Below are 14,312 nucleotides of genomic sequence, written 5' to 3' on the forward strand. Positions count from 1 at the left end.
GCCGGAGGTGAGGGGATGGGGGCGTTTAATGGCGGCTGAGGGGGGTCCAGGGGTGCCAAGGGAGCTCCAGGGGCAGCGGGGCAGGGCCCGGGCCCCGCTCGCGGCATCGCCCCCGGGCCGCGGGGGTCTCACCCGCATGTGGGTGCGTGGGGCCCGTTTCCGTGGTGGTGAGGGGTCGGGGGCTGGGGGTTTGGGGTTTGGGAGGGGTTGGAGGGCTCGGGGTGTGGGCCGGGGGTCTGCGGGGATTGGGAATTTGGGGGGGCCTGGAGGGATCTGGGTCATGAGGGCCTGGGGATATGGGCTGGGCTCGTGGGGGGCGTGGGGCTGGGTTTGCTCGGTGTTCTGGGGAGGGTCTGGGCAATGGGGGCCACCCAGGAGGGTTTGGGGTTCGGTGTCCTGCGGCTCTTGGTGGGGGTCTGGGACTTGGGGGGCTGGGGACCCGGGCTTGGGTGTCCTGGGAGCTCCTGGGGGCATCCAGGAGCTGGGAGCTTTGGCTTGGACCTGTGGCTGGGGTCCTGCACCCTGGGAGTGGGGAATTTGGGGAGTCTGGGTTTTGGGAGCTTAGAGGAAAGTGTGGGACCTGGGTGATCCTGAGGGGCTCAGGGATTTGGGAGCTTCAGGGCTTGCCTCTGGGTCATAAGAGGGCTGGGGGGCTTGGGGGCTGTGGAGTCTGAGGTTGGGGGGCTGGGGGCTCTGGGGGCTGTGCTGGCCTGGGCTCCTGAGCCTGTTTTCCTGCCTGAGCCCAGCGGTTTCCATGAGAGCCATTTGTTTCCCCAGGCTGTGGAGCCCGAGGCACTGCCAAAGGCTGTGGTGGAGGCCTGAGAGGAGAGGCCAGGGCTGCCAAGGGAGAGGGTTTAGGGACAGTGCGGGTAATAAATGTAAAGAGATAAAGTAGTCTGGTCTTTTCCTGGATCAGCACTGGGGCTGGGAGGATGCAGAGGAGAAAAGGTGGGAATGTGCTGCCCCGAGCTGGGAGGGGGCCCAGATCTTCCTGTGCCCCCTGAGAGGGCACAAACACTTCTGAAGGAACTCTTGGCAGGGGGAGCCTCCCTTGGGAGCTGCTCAGGGGGTTCTTCAGCATCCCATGTGGGGTGTGGGGTGAGCTGGACCTGCAGCCTGCACAGATGGGGCCCTTGTGGGCCCCTGTGATCCTCTGGCAGCCGTGGCTGTGTGCAGTGAAGCAGCTTGGGAGGCGGAGCAGGGCTTTTCCCTCCCTTTAGTCCTTGGCTGGAATTCTGGCCCATAAATGTGACAGCAGCCATAGGGCTGGGTGAAAGCAGTGAGGAGCTCTCCTGGAGCCTCTCCAGGGCTGTGCTATGGGTTATTTGCCATGTGGCAATTTGGAGGTTTTGTCCTGCTGGGGAGCAGTTCCAGCTCTGAGTGCCGGTGTTTGCTGGATCACCTGCTTCCAGGCTGGCTGCTCCATGCCTTCCCCTCTCTCTGTGCTCTGCTGTGCTTCCAGGGCTCCTTCCTGCTGCTCCAACATGAAGAGCACCCGGAGCTGCTGCTCCGTCCCGAGCTCTGACGTGGCAGAGCTGATCCTGACGGGGCTCCCGGCGCCGGTGTTGCGGCGCCCTGGCAGCGCCTCCCCTGCCAAGCTCATGGCACGGTCTGTGTCCGTGGCTGCTGATGGCAAAGCCAAGAGGAACGCGCCGGTGAGCCCCTGCCCCTCCCCTCCTGATGGCTCCAGGCATGGCCATGAGCGCCTGTCCTGCCCCTCCTGATGGCTCCAGGCATGGCTGCATCCCTCTTGCCCCAAGAGCCCCTGTCCTGCCCCTCCTGATGGCTCCAGGCATGGCCATGTCCCTCTCACCGTGGTTCCCCCAGCACCAGCCTGGCTTTGTTCTGGTCCTGCCCTTGGCAATTGCTGCTCCGTGGCTCCCTGCTGGGTGCAGAAGAGCAAGTTTCAAGTTCCCCTCTTTTCCCTTCCTCGCCCTTCAGCCCCCTGTGCCAATTTCCATCTGCAAACTCCCGATTTCCCGGGGTCTCCTGCTGGGGTGTCAGGCCCAGCCTGCCCCTCATGGAGCACCCCCTGTTCCTGCCACACCAGGGGCTCCTGAGTTCCACAGAGGGAGCGGGCCCCAGGTGCTTGCTGGGCTCTGTCAGGACCCAGCAGCAGGATCCAGCCTGAGCTCTGTGCTGAGTAATCCCTTGGCAGCATTCCCACACCCTTGCTCCCAGGAGCTTGTGCTGAGGAACGTGTTCCTGCTGGCTCAGCAGTGCCCGAGAGAGGTGGCATTGCCCACTGCCTCAAGGGGAGCCTGGCAGCCCTGGGGGACTGGGAACTCCTTGTCCCCCTGGCAGAGAGGGTGGGGAGCCTGTCTGTGCTGCTCCTGAACGTGGCTGCTGGGTTTGTCCCTGCTCTCCACAGGAAGATGCAGGATCCCGGGCCATGAACAACCTGCGCAGGTCCAACAGCACCACCCAGGTGAACCAGCGGGTGAACAGCTCACACAGGTACAGCCCCATGTGTCCCTCTGTCCTCTGGGTGGCACTGGGGGACACCCCACCCCTGTGTCCAACCTCCCTGGCACTTTGGTTATTTTTTTGAAGAGGAGGTTCCTTGTTTAGGGTTCCCTAGGATCACAGAATGGCCTGACCTTAAAGTCCCATGCAGGATCACCTTCCACAGGACCAGGTTGCTCCAGGCCCCATTCAGTCTGGCCTGGGACACTTCTCTGTCAGAGTATTGCCCAGGTTCTGTGGGCAACCTGTGCCAAGGCCTCTCCACCATCACAGGGAAGAATTTCTATTTGGGGAAACAGAGTGTATGTCTGTAGCTGTGACAAAAACCATTCCATTTGATTCCAACAGCCCTCATGAACCTTTCAGGCCATAACTGGGCTGTGTGAGGAGACAAAAGTTCTCTGTTCCCAGTGCCCTCTGAGTTGGGATTTTCCATTCTCCTGTTGGTGTGTGCCATCCCTATCACCACACACCACCCTGGAACCCAAAGCTCTGTGTAGAAAGGAATCATTGGTGGATTTTGTGGCCATGTAACAATTCTCCAGCCCCTTTCTCCCATGTCATACTGGAGTTTCCAAGTGCTCTACATAACCAGAGTGTGTCCTGTGGCTGAGAGTTGTCCCACAGTTACCTCTGTTCTCTCCTCCCTGCCTTCCCTGGGTGTGGATGAAGCTCGGAGCAGACAGGAGACTTCCTGGCCTTCTTTGAGGGTGACCCAATAGGAAGGAAAAAACTGGCAGCTCTGAGCAAAACCTCCCCAGAAAAGAAAACTACATGGAATATCTTGGTGAGGATGGCAGGCTCTGGGAGTGGGTGGGCCAGGCTGGCTCTGTGCTCCTGGTGGTGTTTGAGGAGGTGGGTTTGGTGTCCTTATGCCTGCTGACTCCATGGCAGGATGACCAGCCCCGAGTGTTCCCAGGCCCCTCTGGCTCCCACAGCCTCGAGCCACCCACAGGCATGAGGAGGAAGGAAGCCACAGTGCTCCTGGCTGCCAACTTCACTGCCAACAACAGGTAGGACAGAGGGTCCTGAGGGGGAGAGTGGGTGCAAGTGCATGGAGAGAACAGCTGGAGAGGGGAAGCTGCTGTTTCTGACACTCCTGGTCTCCCCACACAAGGAGCAACAAGGGCGCAATGGGCAACTGCGTCACCACCATGGTGCACAACAACTACTCCACTGCTGAGAAGGGCCCTGCTCCCAAGAGCTCCAACCAGGCTCCCAGTTCCCTCAAGTGAGTGTGGGGGGTGTCCTGGCTCTGCAGCTGGGCTGGCCCCGGGGCCGTGTGTGGCACAGGACGGGGCTGAGTGGCTTCATCTTCTGTCCCAGCAATGTTGTCAAAGCGGCCTCGAACGAGGACGGGGAAGGCAGCAGCAGCCTCGTGAAGTCTCAGAAGAATTTCTCCAGCAATAACATCATGACCCACAACAACAACAACAGCAGCAGCAGCAGCAGCATTCCCCGGAGGAGGGAGGTGACCGAGGAGGAGGCTGAGAGGTGAGGGAAGGAGCAGGAGGACGGTGCCAGGAGCTGTAGGGAGCTCCAGGGGAGCTCGTTCTTCTCCTGTGGCATTTCACACTGGGGAAAGGCCACTCTTAGTGCACCTGCACAGGTGCCAGTGCTGTGCTCTGCTGCACCTGGGGCTGTGCTGACCCTCCCTGGCTGTCCCCACAGGTTCATCCAGCAGGTGAACATGGCTGCTGTCACCATCCAGCGCTGGTACCGGCGCCACTCACAGCGGCACAGGACGGCAGCTGCGGCTCTGGGACGCCTGATGGCTGCCAAGAGGGAGGTTGGTCCTGTCCCCTGCTCTGTAGCCCAGACCACCCAACACCCATGGCCCACTGGCCACTGACTTGGGGTCCCTTTAATCCCCAGACCTGGGCTGTGAGAGTCGAGGGGGCTCTGGCTTTGTATCCAACCAGCCTCCCCATGGTCCAGAGAGCTGGGGAGGGTCCTGTTCCCTCAGAGCTGTGCTGGCTGTGTCCAGGGATTAGCCTGGCTGGATTCCAGCAGGAGCTGAGGGTCAGCACCACACAGCTCCAGCTCCCCCAGCCCTGTGACTGGGAGCATTAGATCCTGGCAGTAGCAGCACAAGTCTCCCTGAATTGGCACTGTCTGGGCCACACTGATGGCCAGAGAAGGGATGCCCCATCTCAGCTCATCTTAATGAATCCCTAAGGAGCTGCCTGTGAGAGTGACGAGGTTTCACAGCTATTTGTGTTTCCTTGTGTTCAATTATTTATCCCAGTAATGAAAAGCTCTGTTGCTCTTGCGTGTGAGTCTGTTTTTAAGCCTTGTCTCCTTGGTGGTGGCAGACCCAGATGATGATATAATAATAATAATAGTAATAATAATATTAATAATTGCATTGAGGATCTGAAGAAAATGAGGTGCTCCAAAGTGGAGCTGTGCTGAGGGAGGAGAGGATGGAAAAACCACAAAGCCCAGAGCTCCGGGCACACTGCAGCTGCAAAAGGCATGCCAAGGGGAGCACAAAACTGCCCCAACATGCCTTCCTTAGGGTTAGGGTTACACCTGGGGTAGGATTTGAAAACCACAAAGCCCAGAGCTCCAGGCACACTGCTGAGGAGAGGATGGAAAGCCTGGATGTGGGGTCACCCAGGTGTGGGTGCCCCTCACACTTCTCAGTGGCGGGTGCTGGAGAACTCTCAGTAACATTTTTGACCCTTCTCTCTGGAAGGAAAGGCAGCAGCGGATGGAGGAGGGGAATATCCTGGATTTGCAGGAGAGGAAGGAGGAGGAGCGCCGGAAGATCCGAGAGGAGAAGGCGCGCCTGGCCCGGCACGCTGCCATCCAGGTAGGGCCAGGGCCAGCCCTGTGTGACACCCTTAGCTGGCATCATCCAGCGAGGCAGCCAGAGGCCTCTCTGCATCTCCAGAGCCTTGGCATGGGGCAGGAGCAGAGCCAGCCTTGGGAGTGGAGTGCTCCCTCCGGAGATGGAGGTGCCATGGAGCAGTTTCCTGCTGTGCTCCTGCCAAGCCTTGGCAGCTCATTCTGAGCTTGGGAAGACAGTGCTGCTTTCTGTGTGGTTCTCAGGAAAATGGTGACCACGTTGAGACAGGGACACTCCAGGCTCCATGGAATGGCCGAGGATGTGTGTGCCCTGGGACCCTCCTCAGGAGCAGGGTCCCTCTGGGAGGGCTGTGTACCACTCCATGTCCCTTGGCAGGAAGCAGCACGTCATTGTCACCCTGCTCTTGCAGCTGCTGGTGCAGATGGGGTTGGCACAGGCTGCAGGAGTTGGCAGCAAAGCTGGGGATGTTTTAAACCCCAAATTTTCTTTGCCCTAATTGGAAACGTGTTCCATCAGGGGAGGGGGTTGGGGGAGACACATCAGTGAGCAGCTGGAGGATACAAAAACCCTGCCGCAGCCTTGCAAACACAGGCTTGTGCCTTCCCAAGGCTTCAGGACATCCATGGCTCCTCTGTCCCTGCAGGAGCTGCAGCAGAAAAGGGCCCAGAAGGCCTCGGAGACGAAGCGCTCGGCAGAGGAGCAGGTACTGGTGAAGGAGAGCAGGAGGGTGCCCAAGAAGAAGCCTGGTGCTAAACCTGCCTCAGCCAGGAATGCCAGCCCAGCCAGCAGCCTCACCAAAGCCAACAACACCGGTGAGTCCCTGTGGAGTGTCCCCAAAGCTTTGGGAATGAGGGGTTTGCTCTGAGGAGCTGCTTCCCAGGGGCTGCCTGGGGCCAGTACCTGAGAACAGCCTGGTTCCTGCAGAGGCCAATTCCCCCTCAGCAGCCTCGGAGCTGGAAGGAAGCAGCCTGGGAGCTCTTGGCTCCGTGCCCTTGCAGGACCCCAGGGCAGAGGACAAACTGCAGGTGGGTCTGGCTGTGCCTCCTGGGGACCCTGGCAGCAGCTGCTGTGCCAGGGCAACATCAGGCCTTTGCTGGCTTCTGGGGAGAGCAGAAAACTCTCTCATCTTCTCCCTTAGGATGTGAGCTCCAGGGAGACGGGTAATGAGGACCTGGAGACAGCAGTGGCTGCTGGCAGCAGGGCTCCATCCAAGGTCACACTCAACGAGCTGCTGGACACGCTCCGGCTGCTGGAGGAGGAGCCAGAGCTGCTGCCCCCTCCCAAGCTCCTCAGGAAGGACAGATATGCCTGGATGGACAGGGTGAGCTGGGGGATGAGGCTGCTGTGCCCATCGTTGGGCAGTGCTGGCTGCCTGATGAGAAACAGCCGGGCACTGCCAGGGAAGGTGGTGGAGGAGCTTGGAGTGGGTGATGGAGGAATTAGGAGGAGGAGATGGAGGAGTGTGGAGGTGGTACAGGGATTGTTTGGTGCATTGAGGGCTTGGATGTTTGCAAGGAACAGCAAGCCATGCAAAGGCTGGTGGTGGGACAGGGTTTAGCCCAGAGGGATCAGGCTGGTTACTGGGCTCCAGTGATGGAGACAAGCCAGCACCTCTTCTCCCAAACCTTCCCCTGGGTGCTCATTCACCACGGTGAATTCCCAGCAGGAGCCCAGCTCCAACTCCCTGACTGCTGATAACTTGGAGAAGTTTGGGAAGCTGAACCACCCTCCAGGGGTCCCTGAGGACGGGGCTCTGCTCTCAGAGGCCAAGCTCCAAAGCATCATCAGTTTCCTGGATGAGATGGAGAAGTCAGAGCAGGAGAGGCCCAGGTCAGCTGCCTCAGCCACGCAGCGGGAGGTGAGTCCATCCATGGTGTGGGAATCCATTCCTGATGGGAATCATCCCCCATCTCCCTGTCCTCATTCCAGGTGGTTCCACCACCTTCTCATCATTATTTTCGCTGCTGTGGCAGAGCTTCCTGTTGGAAGAGGAGCTGGCTCACGTGGAGCAGGTGTCAGCGGTTGCCACGGAGGTGACAAGCTCCATGATGAGGCTGAAGCTGGAAGTGGAGGAGAAGAAGAGAGCCATCAGCCTGCTGCAGACTGCTCTGGTGTGTCAGCCTCACCCGTGGTTCTTGGGGTTCTTCTGTTCTTGATTTTACAGAATTGGGATTGTTTGGGTTGGAGGGGACCTTAAAGATCATCTGGCTGGGACCTGGGCTGAGCTCCCTTCTCTGTCCTGGGGTGCTGGGTGTTCCTGCTGACAGGGGTGGGAGATATGAGCACCAGGGCTTTGCTTTAGCCCTGTCCCTCATTTTCCTGGCCTGGTGGTGATTTTCATGTGGTGTCTGACCTGTTTGACCCCACAGACCCAGCAGCGGGAGCTGACCGACCGCCACGTCAAACAGACCGAGAAGGAGCTCAGCCAGCAGCTCAGGCTGCAGAGGGAGCAGTATGAGGCAGCTATCCAGAGGCACCTGGCCTTCATTGACCAGGTAACCCTCATCCCAGCTCCTGAAGGCAGAGGCTGAGGTGGCTGCACCTGCCTGATGCTGGCTCCTCGCCCTGCCCAGCTCCTCGATGACAAGAAGGTGCTGAGTGAGAAGTGTGAGGCCGTGGTGGCAGAGCTGAAACAAGTGGACCACAAGTATGGCCAGAAGATCAACCAGATGCAGGAGCAGCACGAGCTGGTGAGGGGACAGGGAAGATGGGGGGACATATGTGTGCTGATTTTGCTCAAGTGGGGCCTCTGCCTGGAGCAGGACAGTCTCTGCCACCTTGGTGGGACCTGGACACTCCAAGGAGCTCTTCCCTATGCACAGAAGGTTCCTGTCACCACAGAGCTTTGTCCTGGCTCCCCACAAGGCTCCTGTCCTCTGCTGCCCAGGGCCAGGAGCATGGCACTGACCAAGGGACAGTGCAAGCTCCCAGGCTCTGCTTGGAGAGACCCTTCCCACACACCTGGCACAGGTTGCTCCATCCCTGGAAGTGTCCAAGGCCAGGTTGGACAGGACTTGGAGCAGCCTAGGATAGTGGAAGGTGTCCCTGCCCATGGCAGGGGTTGGAACTGGATGAGCTTTAAGGTCCCTTCCAACCCAAACCATTCTGTGATTCCACGATCCCGCTGAAGGCAGAGCTGTCCCAGGCTGGCGGTGCCCAGGGTGCAGTGCTGGCACAAACCCAATGCCATGGAGAAATTTTGCTTCTCCTGCAGATGGAGACAGCTCAGCTTGCCCTGTGCCAGGCCTGGCAGGAGGGCAGCACCACTGGGCTCATCCCTGCTCTGCCATCCCAGCCCCTGCTTGTCCTTGACTCTGGAGCTGAGCTCATGCCTGGCCAGACCGTGGGGGTCCCTTGGTCTCTGGAGCAGGCTCCAAGCACACAGGCTCCTCCTGGCCAGTCCTTGGCTTGTCCCTGTCCTTGTCCCTTGTGCTGTCTCCCCTTGTCCCATGGACTCCTGCCCAGCTCTGCCCCACGTGTGGCTCCCACAGACACGGCTCTGTGGATTTGCCTCTCTCCCACCATTCCCCTTCTCTCTCCATCCCCTCCTTTCTTTCTCCCCAGGTCTGGCGCACTTTGGGCCCCTTTTGTGAGGTAAATGTGGTCTTTGCTCTCTTTTGTGCCTTGCCCTCTGCTCTCGTGCCCTGGCCTGCTCTGGCCCTGCTCCAGCCCCTGCCAGAGGGTTTTCCATGGCAGGAGAGGGAAGGCTGGAGAGGAAAGCACCATCACACAGGGACAGATGGGCTGCCCTGCATGCAGGGACCCTCGGCAGCCCCCAGTTCCCCTTCCCTCTCCGTTGGTGCTCTCATGTCTTGGCAGTCAGCACTTTCCCAAGGGGATGGAGGAGAAGGCACTGGGAGAGTGTGTGGCCACTTCTCTGAGCTGGAAGAACATACCTGGCCAGGGCTGTGCAGCTCCACAGCTTCCTTCCCAACAGCCTGGCTCCCAGGGCTTTTCTCTCCCAGCTTCTCTGAGGTTTTCCCATTTGCTTCCAAACAGGAGATTAAGAAACTGAAGGAACTCATGAGCGCAACTGAGAAAGTCCGGCGGGAGAAGTGGATTGAGGAGAAAACCAAAAAGATCAAAGAAATCACCGTGAAAGGTACGGGCAGGTTCTCTCAGCAGCAGCTGGAGCCAGGGCAGTGCAGGGGTGGTGCAGGAGAGATTGGGAAGAGCTGCTTGGTGTGGGCAGTGTTTGCTCTCTGGTTTTGGTGGAGCAGATGCCCCCTCTGTGCTCATCCCCCGTTCCTGGCAGCCCCTTTGAGCTGGCTGAGGGTACTGGGCGGGATCCAGGCTGAGCCGTGCCCATTCTTCCCCCTGTCCCAGGGCTGGAGCCGGAGATCCAGAAGCTGCTGGCCAAGCACCGTGAGGACATCCGGCAGCTGAAGCTGCTGCATGAGGCCGAGCTGCTGCAGTCGGACGAGCGGGCGGCGCTGCGCTACGGGCGGCAGGCGCAGGAGCTGCGGGGGCTGCTGGAGAGGGAGAAGGAGGAGCAGAGCCAGCGGGAGCGGGAGCGGGCCCGCCAGAGGTGAGACACCCCGGGCTCAGCACTGCCTTGGGGCTCTCACATCTGGGGTGCTGTCCAGCACCAGGCTGCTATGGGACCCCAGTGTTTGCAGCTCCACGGGGAGCAGCCCTTTTCTTTCCACCGGCCTCGGGTGGGCGGTGCTGCTGAGCCGGGAGCATCCTCTGGCATCACGGAGAGGCCGAGTGCTCGAAGGAACATCCCTGCAGTGTGTGTGTGTCCCACAGGTGTGAGCAGCAGCTGGAGCAGGAGGAGCAGGCACTGGAGCTGCAGCGGCGCCGCCTCTATGCCGAGGTGGCCGAGGAGAAGGAGCGGCTGAGCCAGCAAGCAGCCAGGTGGGCAGGCTGGGGGCAGCCCTGAGCTGCGGGGCCAGGCTCCCTGGGCCAGATTTCTGTGGGCAGAGGGGCTGGTGTGGATGCTGGGAGCTGTGTCTGTGCAGGCAGCGAGCAGAGGCAGAGGAGCTGCGGCGGCAGCTGGAGGCCAACAGCTCAGCCCTCACCCGGGCACTGCGGGACGAGTACGCCAAGGAGAAGGAGGAGCAGGAGAGGCGGCACCAGGTCTGGTTCCCCTCACCTCCAGCCCTTTGGGTGCTGGCACCACCAAGCCTTGGACCCCATAGGGGCAGCCCCAGTAGCTGCTCCCAGCCAGCACAGGAGGGTCCCAGGGCTGAGCTGTTTTCTCTTCTCCTCACAGGCAGAACTGAAGGTGCTGAAGGACCAGCTGGAGCTGGAGAAGCAGGCCTGGGAGGCCAACTACGTGAAGAAGGAGGTAGTGGCAAGAACTGTCCTCCAGCGGTGCCACCCATGGGCTCTAAGAGGAATTTGAGGCCACGTTTGCTGTCTCCATTGCAGGAAGCCTGGCTGCTGTCCCGGGAGCGGGAGCTGCGGGAGGAGATGAGGAAGGAGAGGGACAAAGAGATCGAGCTGGTGATCCAGCGCCTGGAGGCTGACACGTCCTTGGCCAAGGAGGAGTGCGAGAGGGCAGCGGAGAGCAGGTGAGGGGGAAAGGGAGGAGGGAGGTCCCAGGTCCTCCAGAGGCTGGTCCCTTTTCCCTGTCCCCTGGACATCTCTCCAGTGAGCTCTGGAGCAGTGTTAGTGCAGGAAGGAGCAGCTCACAGGAACAAAGTTTACCCCTCACCCAAGGAAACAGCCCCAGATCTCTTGTGGGGCAGCTCTGCCCTTGCTGCTGTGTCCTGATCCCTCCTGCAGCAGGAGTGGGGCTGGGATGAGCCAGGCAGCAGCAGGATGAGCCAGGCTGCCTGTCCTTCCTGCCCACAGGATCAAGAGGATCCGGGACAAGTACGAGGTGGAGCTGCAGGAGCTGGAGCACTCGGAGAGGAAGCTGCAGGAGCGCTGCAACGAGCTCAAGGGGCGGCTGGCCGAGCTGGAGGGGGAGAGCACCCGGCTGCAGGGGCTGCTGAAGCACAAGGAGCAGGAGCTGGAGGAGATGCGCAAGGTGAGCCAGGAGCACAGCCAGGGCCCTGCCTGGAGGTGTGGGAGCAGCTGTCCCAGGGCACGGAGGCCTGACTGAGGGGATGTGTCAGGAATTTGCGGACAGGCTGGTGGGGATGGAGGAGGAGAACGCGCGGCTGAAGGCAGAGATGGCGGAGCTGAGGGCCCGGCAGCACCTGGAGCTGGACAGGCTGGTGAGGGAGAAGGACCAGGAGCTGGAGGAGGTGCACAGGAGGTGAGGAGCTCAGGTGGGGTGCAGGAGCTCAGTGCTGCATCCTTGGGAACATTTCCCAAGTTTCCGGCCCTGTCCAGGCAAACCAGGCAGAAGTCAGTTGTCCGAACTGACTGCTGCTCAGCCCCCCTGAATCCTGTCCCTTGTCACTGCTGGCCTGCTCTGTGCCATCGTGTCCCCAGGGCTGCTCCTGTGCCTGCATGCAGGACATGAGTGCCAGGAGAGGCCAGTGGAGCACAGCTCTGTGTGCGTTCCTCCCTGTCAGGAGCCCTGGCCAGGATCACTGTCGCCTCCTGGGGGCTCTCCGTGGCTCACACATGATACCTGTGACTGCAGCCATGTGGTCTTCTCCAGAGGGGCAGAGCCCAGGGTCAGGGCACAGCCACAGGGGGGGAGGGCAGCTGGGACATCCTCAAAATGCTGTGATAATTAAATCTTGGGAAGCTAATGTGCCTTTCTTCCTGTAGACAAATCAGTCCACACTACACAGCACCCACCAATGGAATAAAGGTGCTGCCAGTGTGTGATGGCACCTGGAGCCCAGCTGTGGCTGGGGGAGAGGGGCTGAGCTCCCAGGGCTGCAATCCCCCTTGGGGCAGGGCCAGCCCCGTGTTTGGCACGGGGGTGCTCAGCCCCCCATGTCCATGTCAGGGTGAAGGCAGCGGTGCTGAGGAAGGAGGAGAGCATGAGCAGCCTGCGGAAGCAGTACGAGGTGAGCGAGGGCTCCCTGGCCCCGGCCTGGCTGTAGCTGGGCGGGCACGGCGAGCTCCCTGTGCCCCGTGCTGTGCCCTGTGCTGTCCCCTGTGGCAGGCGGCCGTGCAGAGAGCCAGCCTGCTGGAATCGCTGCTGCAGCGGCAGCGGGAGCTGGCAGCCGAGTGACAGCGACATCCTGCGGGCGGCCAGCGGGGCTGGGCCGGGCTCGGGCCCTGCCCTCCTTCCTCCCCTCCTTCCTCCCCTCTTCTCCACAGCCTGGTCCCAATGCCCTGGCCATGCTGGGACACTTGGTGGCCTTTAGATGCTTGGGAGTTTTGTTCTGATAATAAATCTCTGCTGGTTTCTACAGCTGTTTCTATACTTGTGCATGTCAGTGCCAGGGCATGAGTGGCTCTTCCACGAGGTCTGTGTCCACTCCCACCTTCCCAACCCCATTCCTGCATCCCTCCCTTTGCTCTGAGGGTGCCCAGCACCCCAGTCTATGCCTTGGGTCCTGTTCTATACTGAAATATCCAGTAGGATGCAGGGAGGCAGAGCCAGGGCAGGATGTGATCCCACAGCCTCTGCCACATGCAGATCCTCAACACCCCCTGACAGGGACGGGAAATGCCTGGGCTGGGCCGGTGGCATCTGTTTCCTCTCGGCCGGGGTGTGCAGCCGCTCTGGTCCCTCCCCCGGCCCGGCAGATGTTTTCTCAGCAGTCCCTGGTGTTTCCCATCCGTCCTGCTGCCCATGGCTGCTCCGTGCGCCGGGGCAGGGACGCAGGGGGAGCCTGGGTCCTGCCCAGCGGAGCCGTGGCCGTGCCGGTCTCTGTTCCCCTCTCCCCGCTGTGCCAGGCTCGACAGCTCATCCCAGTGTGCCGGGAAAGGCCGGGCACGGCGCTTCTTCCGCTCTTGTTTCTTTTCCAAGGAGTTTCCTGAGCGCCGCTTCCGACCCCCCGGCCCTGCCCAGCCCGAGCCAGCGGCTCCGGGAATCGGCGGTGGGAGAAGGGGGCTCAGCCCACTCACAGCCCGGCCAGGGGCTCCTGTGCCTGTGCCCAGCCCTGTGGCTCTGGTGCGGCACTCCGAGCCCCGTGCGGCATCGCTGCTGTGGGGTGAACACCCACCCATGGTCCCCGGGGTGTGCCCGGCCCCGCTCCCGCCGCTCCCGGGGCTCCCGGCACCTTCCCGGCTCCTCCCCGGCATCGCCCGGGCTAATTTCTAGGCCAGTGCCCGGTTCAGGCATGAATAAATCAGCGCCGTTGCATAACGGGGATGCGGATTTTCACCGGCTGGCTGCCCGTGCCTCCCGCCCGCACCCCGGGGCTCCCGCGGGACCGGCGGCCGCGTGGCCCCAGCGTGTCCCTGTCCCCGTCCCTGTCCCTGCCGAGCCGCTCAGCCACGCTGCGGGCTCTGCCAAAGCCCCCCGGCGAAGGAGGAACCCCCCGTGCCCCGGGATCAGGCGGGGAGCGGATCCTGGTGGCCGGGAGGGAGCTCAGGAGCAGCGCCGGGGGCTTTTGGCAGCCGAGCGCGGCAATCGCGGCTCAATCTGGTGTCTGCCCGGGAGGGGATTAGCTGCGGCCCCAGACAAATCAGCCGGGAAGCCGGAGCGAGTGGCAGGATCCGAGCAGGGTAATCTCCCCTCGGGAAGGATCTGTAATCTCCCCTGCTAATTGGGGCGGCGGCAGCGGCGCTGCCCTGGCCGGGCGGGGATGTCAGGGGAGCGGTGCCACCCTGTGCCTCTGCGGGGCTGGACCAGCGCTGCCTCAGCCCCGACTCTCAGGGCTGCACCTGAGGGGCTCCCTGAGGCTGTGGGCCTCAGTTCTCCTGTGGGTTTTTCCCTTTTACAACCACGTTGGAAATCTGGTGGGAAGCAGGACAAATGGCAGGGGGCACAGGGCAGGTGGTGGGTTTGGGTGGCCATGAGAGCTCAATCCTCCTCCTGACTGTGTCAAATGGGGCTACGGGGGTGGCAAGGAGGGGATGGGGCATGGGGCTGCTGTGCTTGGTGCCCCAGCTGAGCTGGGGATTCCTGGTCTTCCCAAGAAGAGCAGGGTGGCACAGCAGGCACACACTCCTTTCTCACCCATCCCTATCCCAGTGTCATCCCCAGTCCACCTCTGTCCTTGTC

At 61.3% G+C, this 14,312-nt stretch overlaps 1 protein-coding gene across 7 annotated transcripts; it reads left to right on the forward strand.

Annotated features, from left to right (window-relative positions):
- The first annotated feature begins 79 nt into the window (after positions 1–79).
- Positions 80–12,559, forward strand: CEP131 (centrosomal protein 131). Of its 7 annotated transcripts, none has more exons than XM_036394804.2 (27): positions 80–142; positions 1,463–1,655; positions 2,372–2,457; positions 3,139–3,253; positions 3,361–3,479; positions 3,584–3,697; positions 3,793–3,960; positions 4,138–4,255; positions 5,168–5,284; positions 5,925–6,093; positions 6,206–6,306; positions 6,420–6,602; positions 6,945–7,139; positions 7,255–7,392; positions 7,651–7,776; positions 7,855–7,971; positions 8,846–8,875; positions 9,281–9,383; positions 9,608–9,809; positions 10,034–10,141; positions 10,246–10,363; positions 10,500–10,574; positions 10,658–10,800; positions 11,084–11,261; positions 11,350–11,492; positions 12,141–12,201; positions 12,300–12,559. In XM_036394804.2, exons 2-27 carry the CDS (start codon positions 1,485–1,487, stop codon positions 12,366–12,368), a joined length of 3,267 nt encoding a protein of 1,088 aa, XP_036250697.1. In that variant the 5' UTR covers positions 80–142; positions 1,463–1,484; the 3' UTR covers positions 12,369–12,559. The 7 variants fall into 7 exon arrangements, with proteins under 7 accessions (XP_036250697.1, XP_036250699.1, XP_036250700.1 ...); XM_036394806.2 differs by having other exon boundaries at positions 12,312–12,559; XM_036394807.2 differs by having other exon boundaries at positions 6,227–6,306.
- The last annotated feature ends 1,753 nt before the right edge of the window (positions 12,560–14,312 follow it).

The sequence above is a fragment of the Molothrus ater genome, chromosome 19 (assembly GCF_012460135.2).
Source record: "Molothrus ater isolate BHLD 08-10-18 breed brown headed cowbird chromosome 19, BPBGC_Mater_1.1, whole genome shotgun sequence".
NCBI classification, from domain to species: Eukaryota; Metazoa; Chordata; class Aves; order Passeriformes; family Icteridae; genus Molothrus; species Molothrus ater.

Bases quoted from the DNA above. Each gene is read 5' to 3' on its own strand.
- CEP131 (XM_036394804.2), top strand. From the start codon at position 1,485: ATGAAGAGCACCCGGAGCTGCTGCTCCGTCCCGAGCTCTGACGTGGCA. The intron at 1,656-2,371 runs GTGAGCCCCTGC...TGCTCTCCACAG, and splicing joins AAGCCAAGAGGAACGCGCCG to GAAGATGCAGGATCCCGGGC. The intron at 11,262-11,349 runs GTGAGCCAGGAG...GGGATGTGTCAG, and splicing joins AGCTGGAGGAGATGCGCAAG to GAATTTGCGGACAGGCTGGT.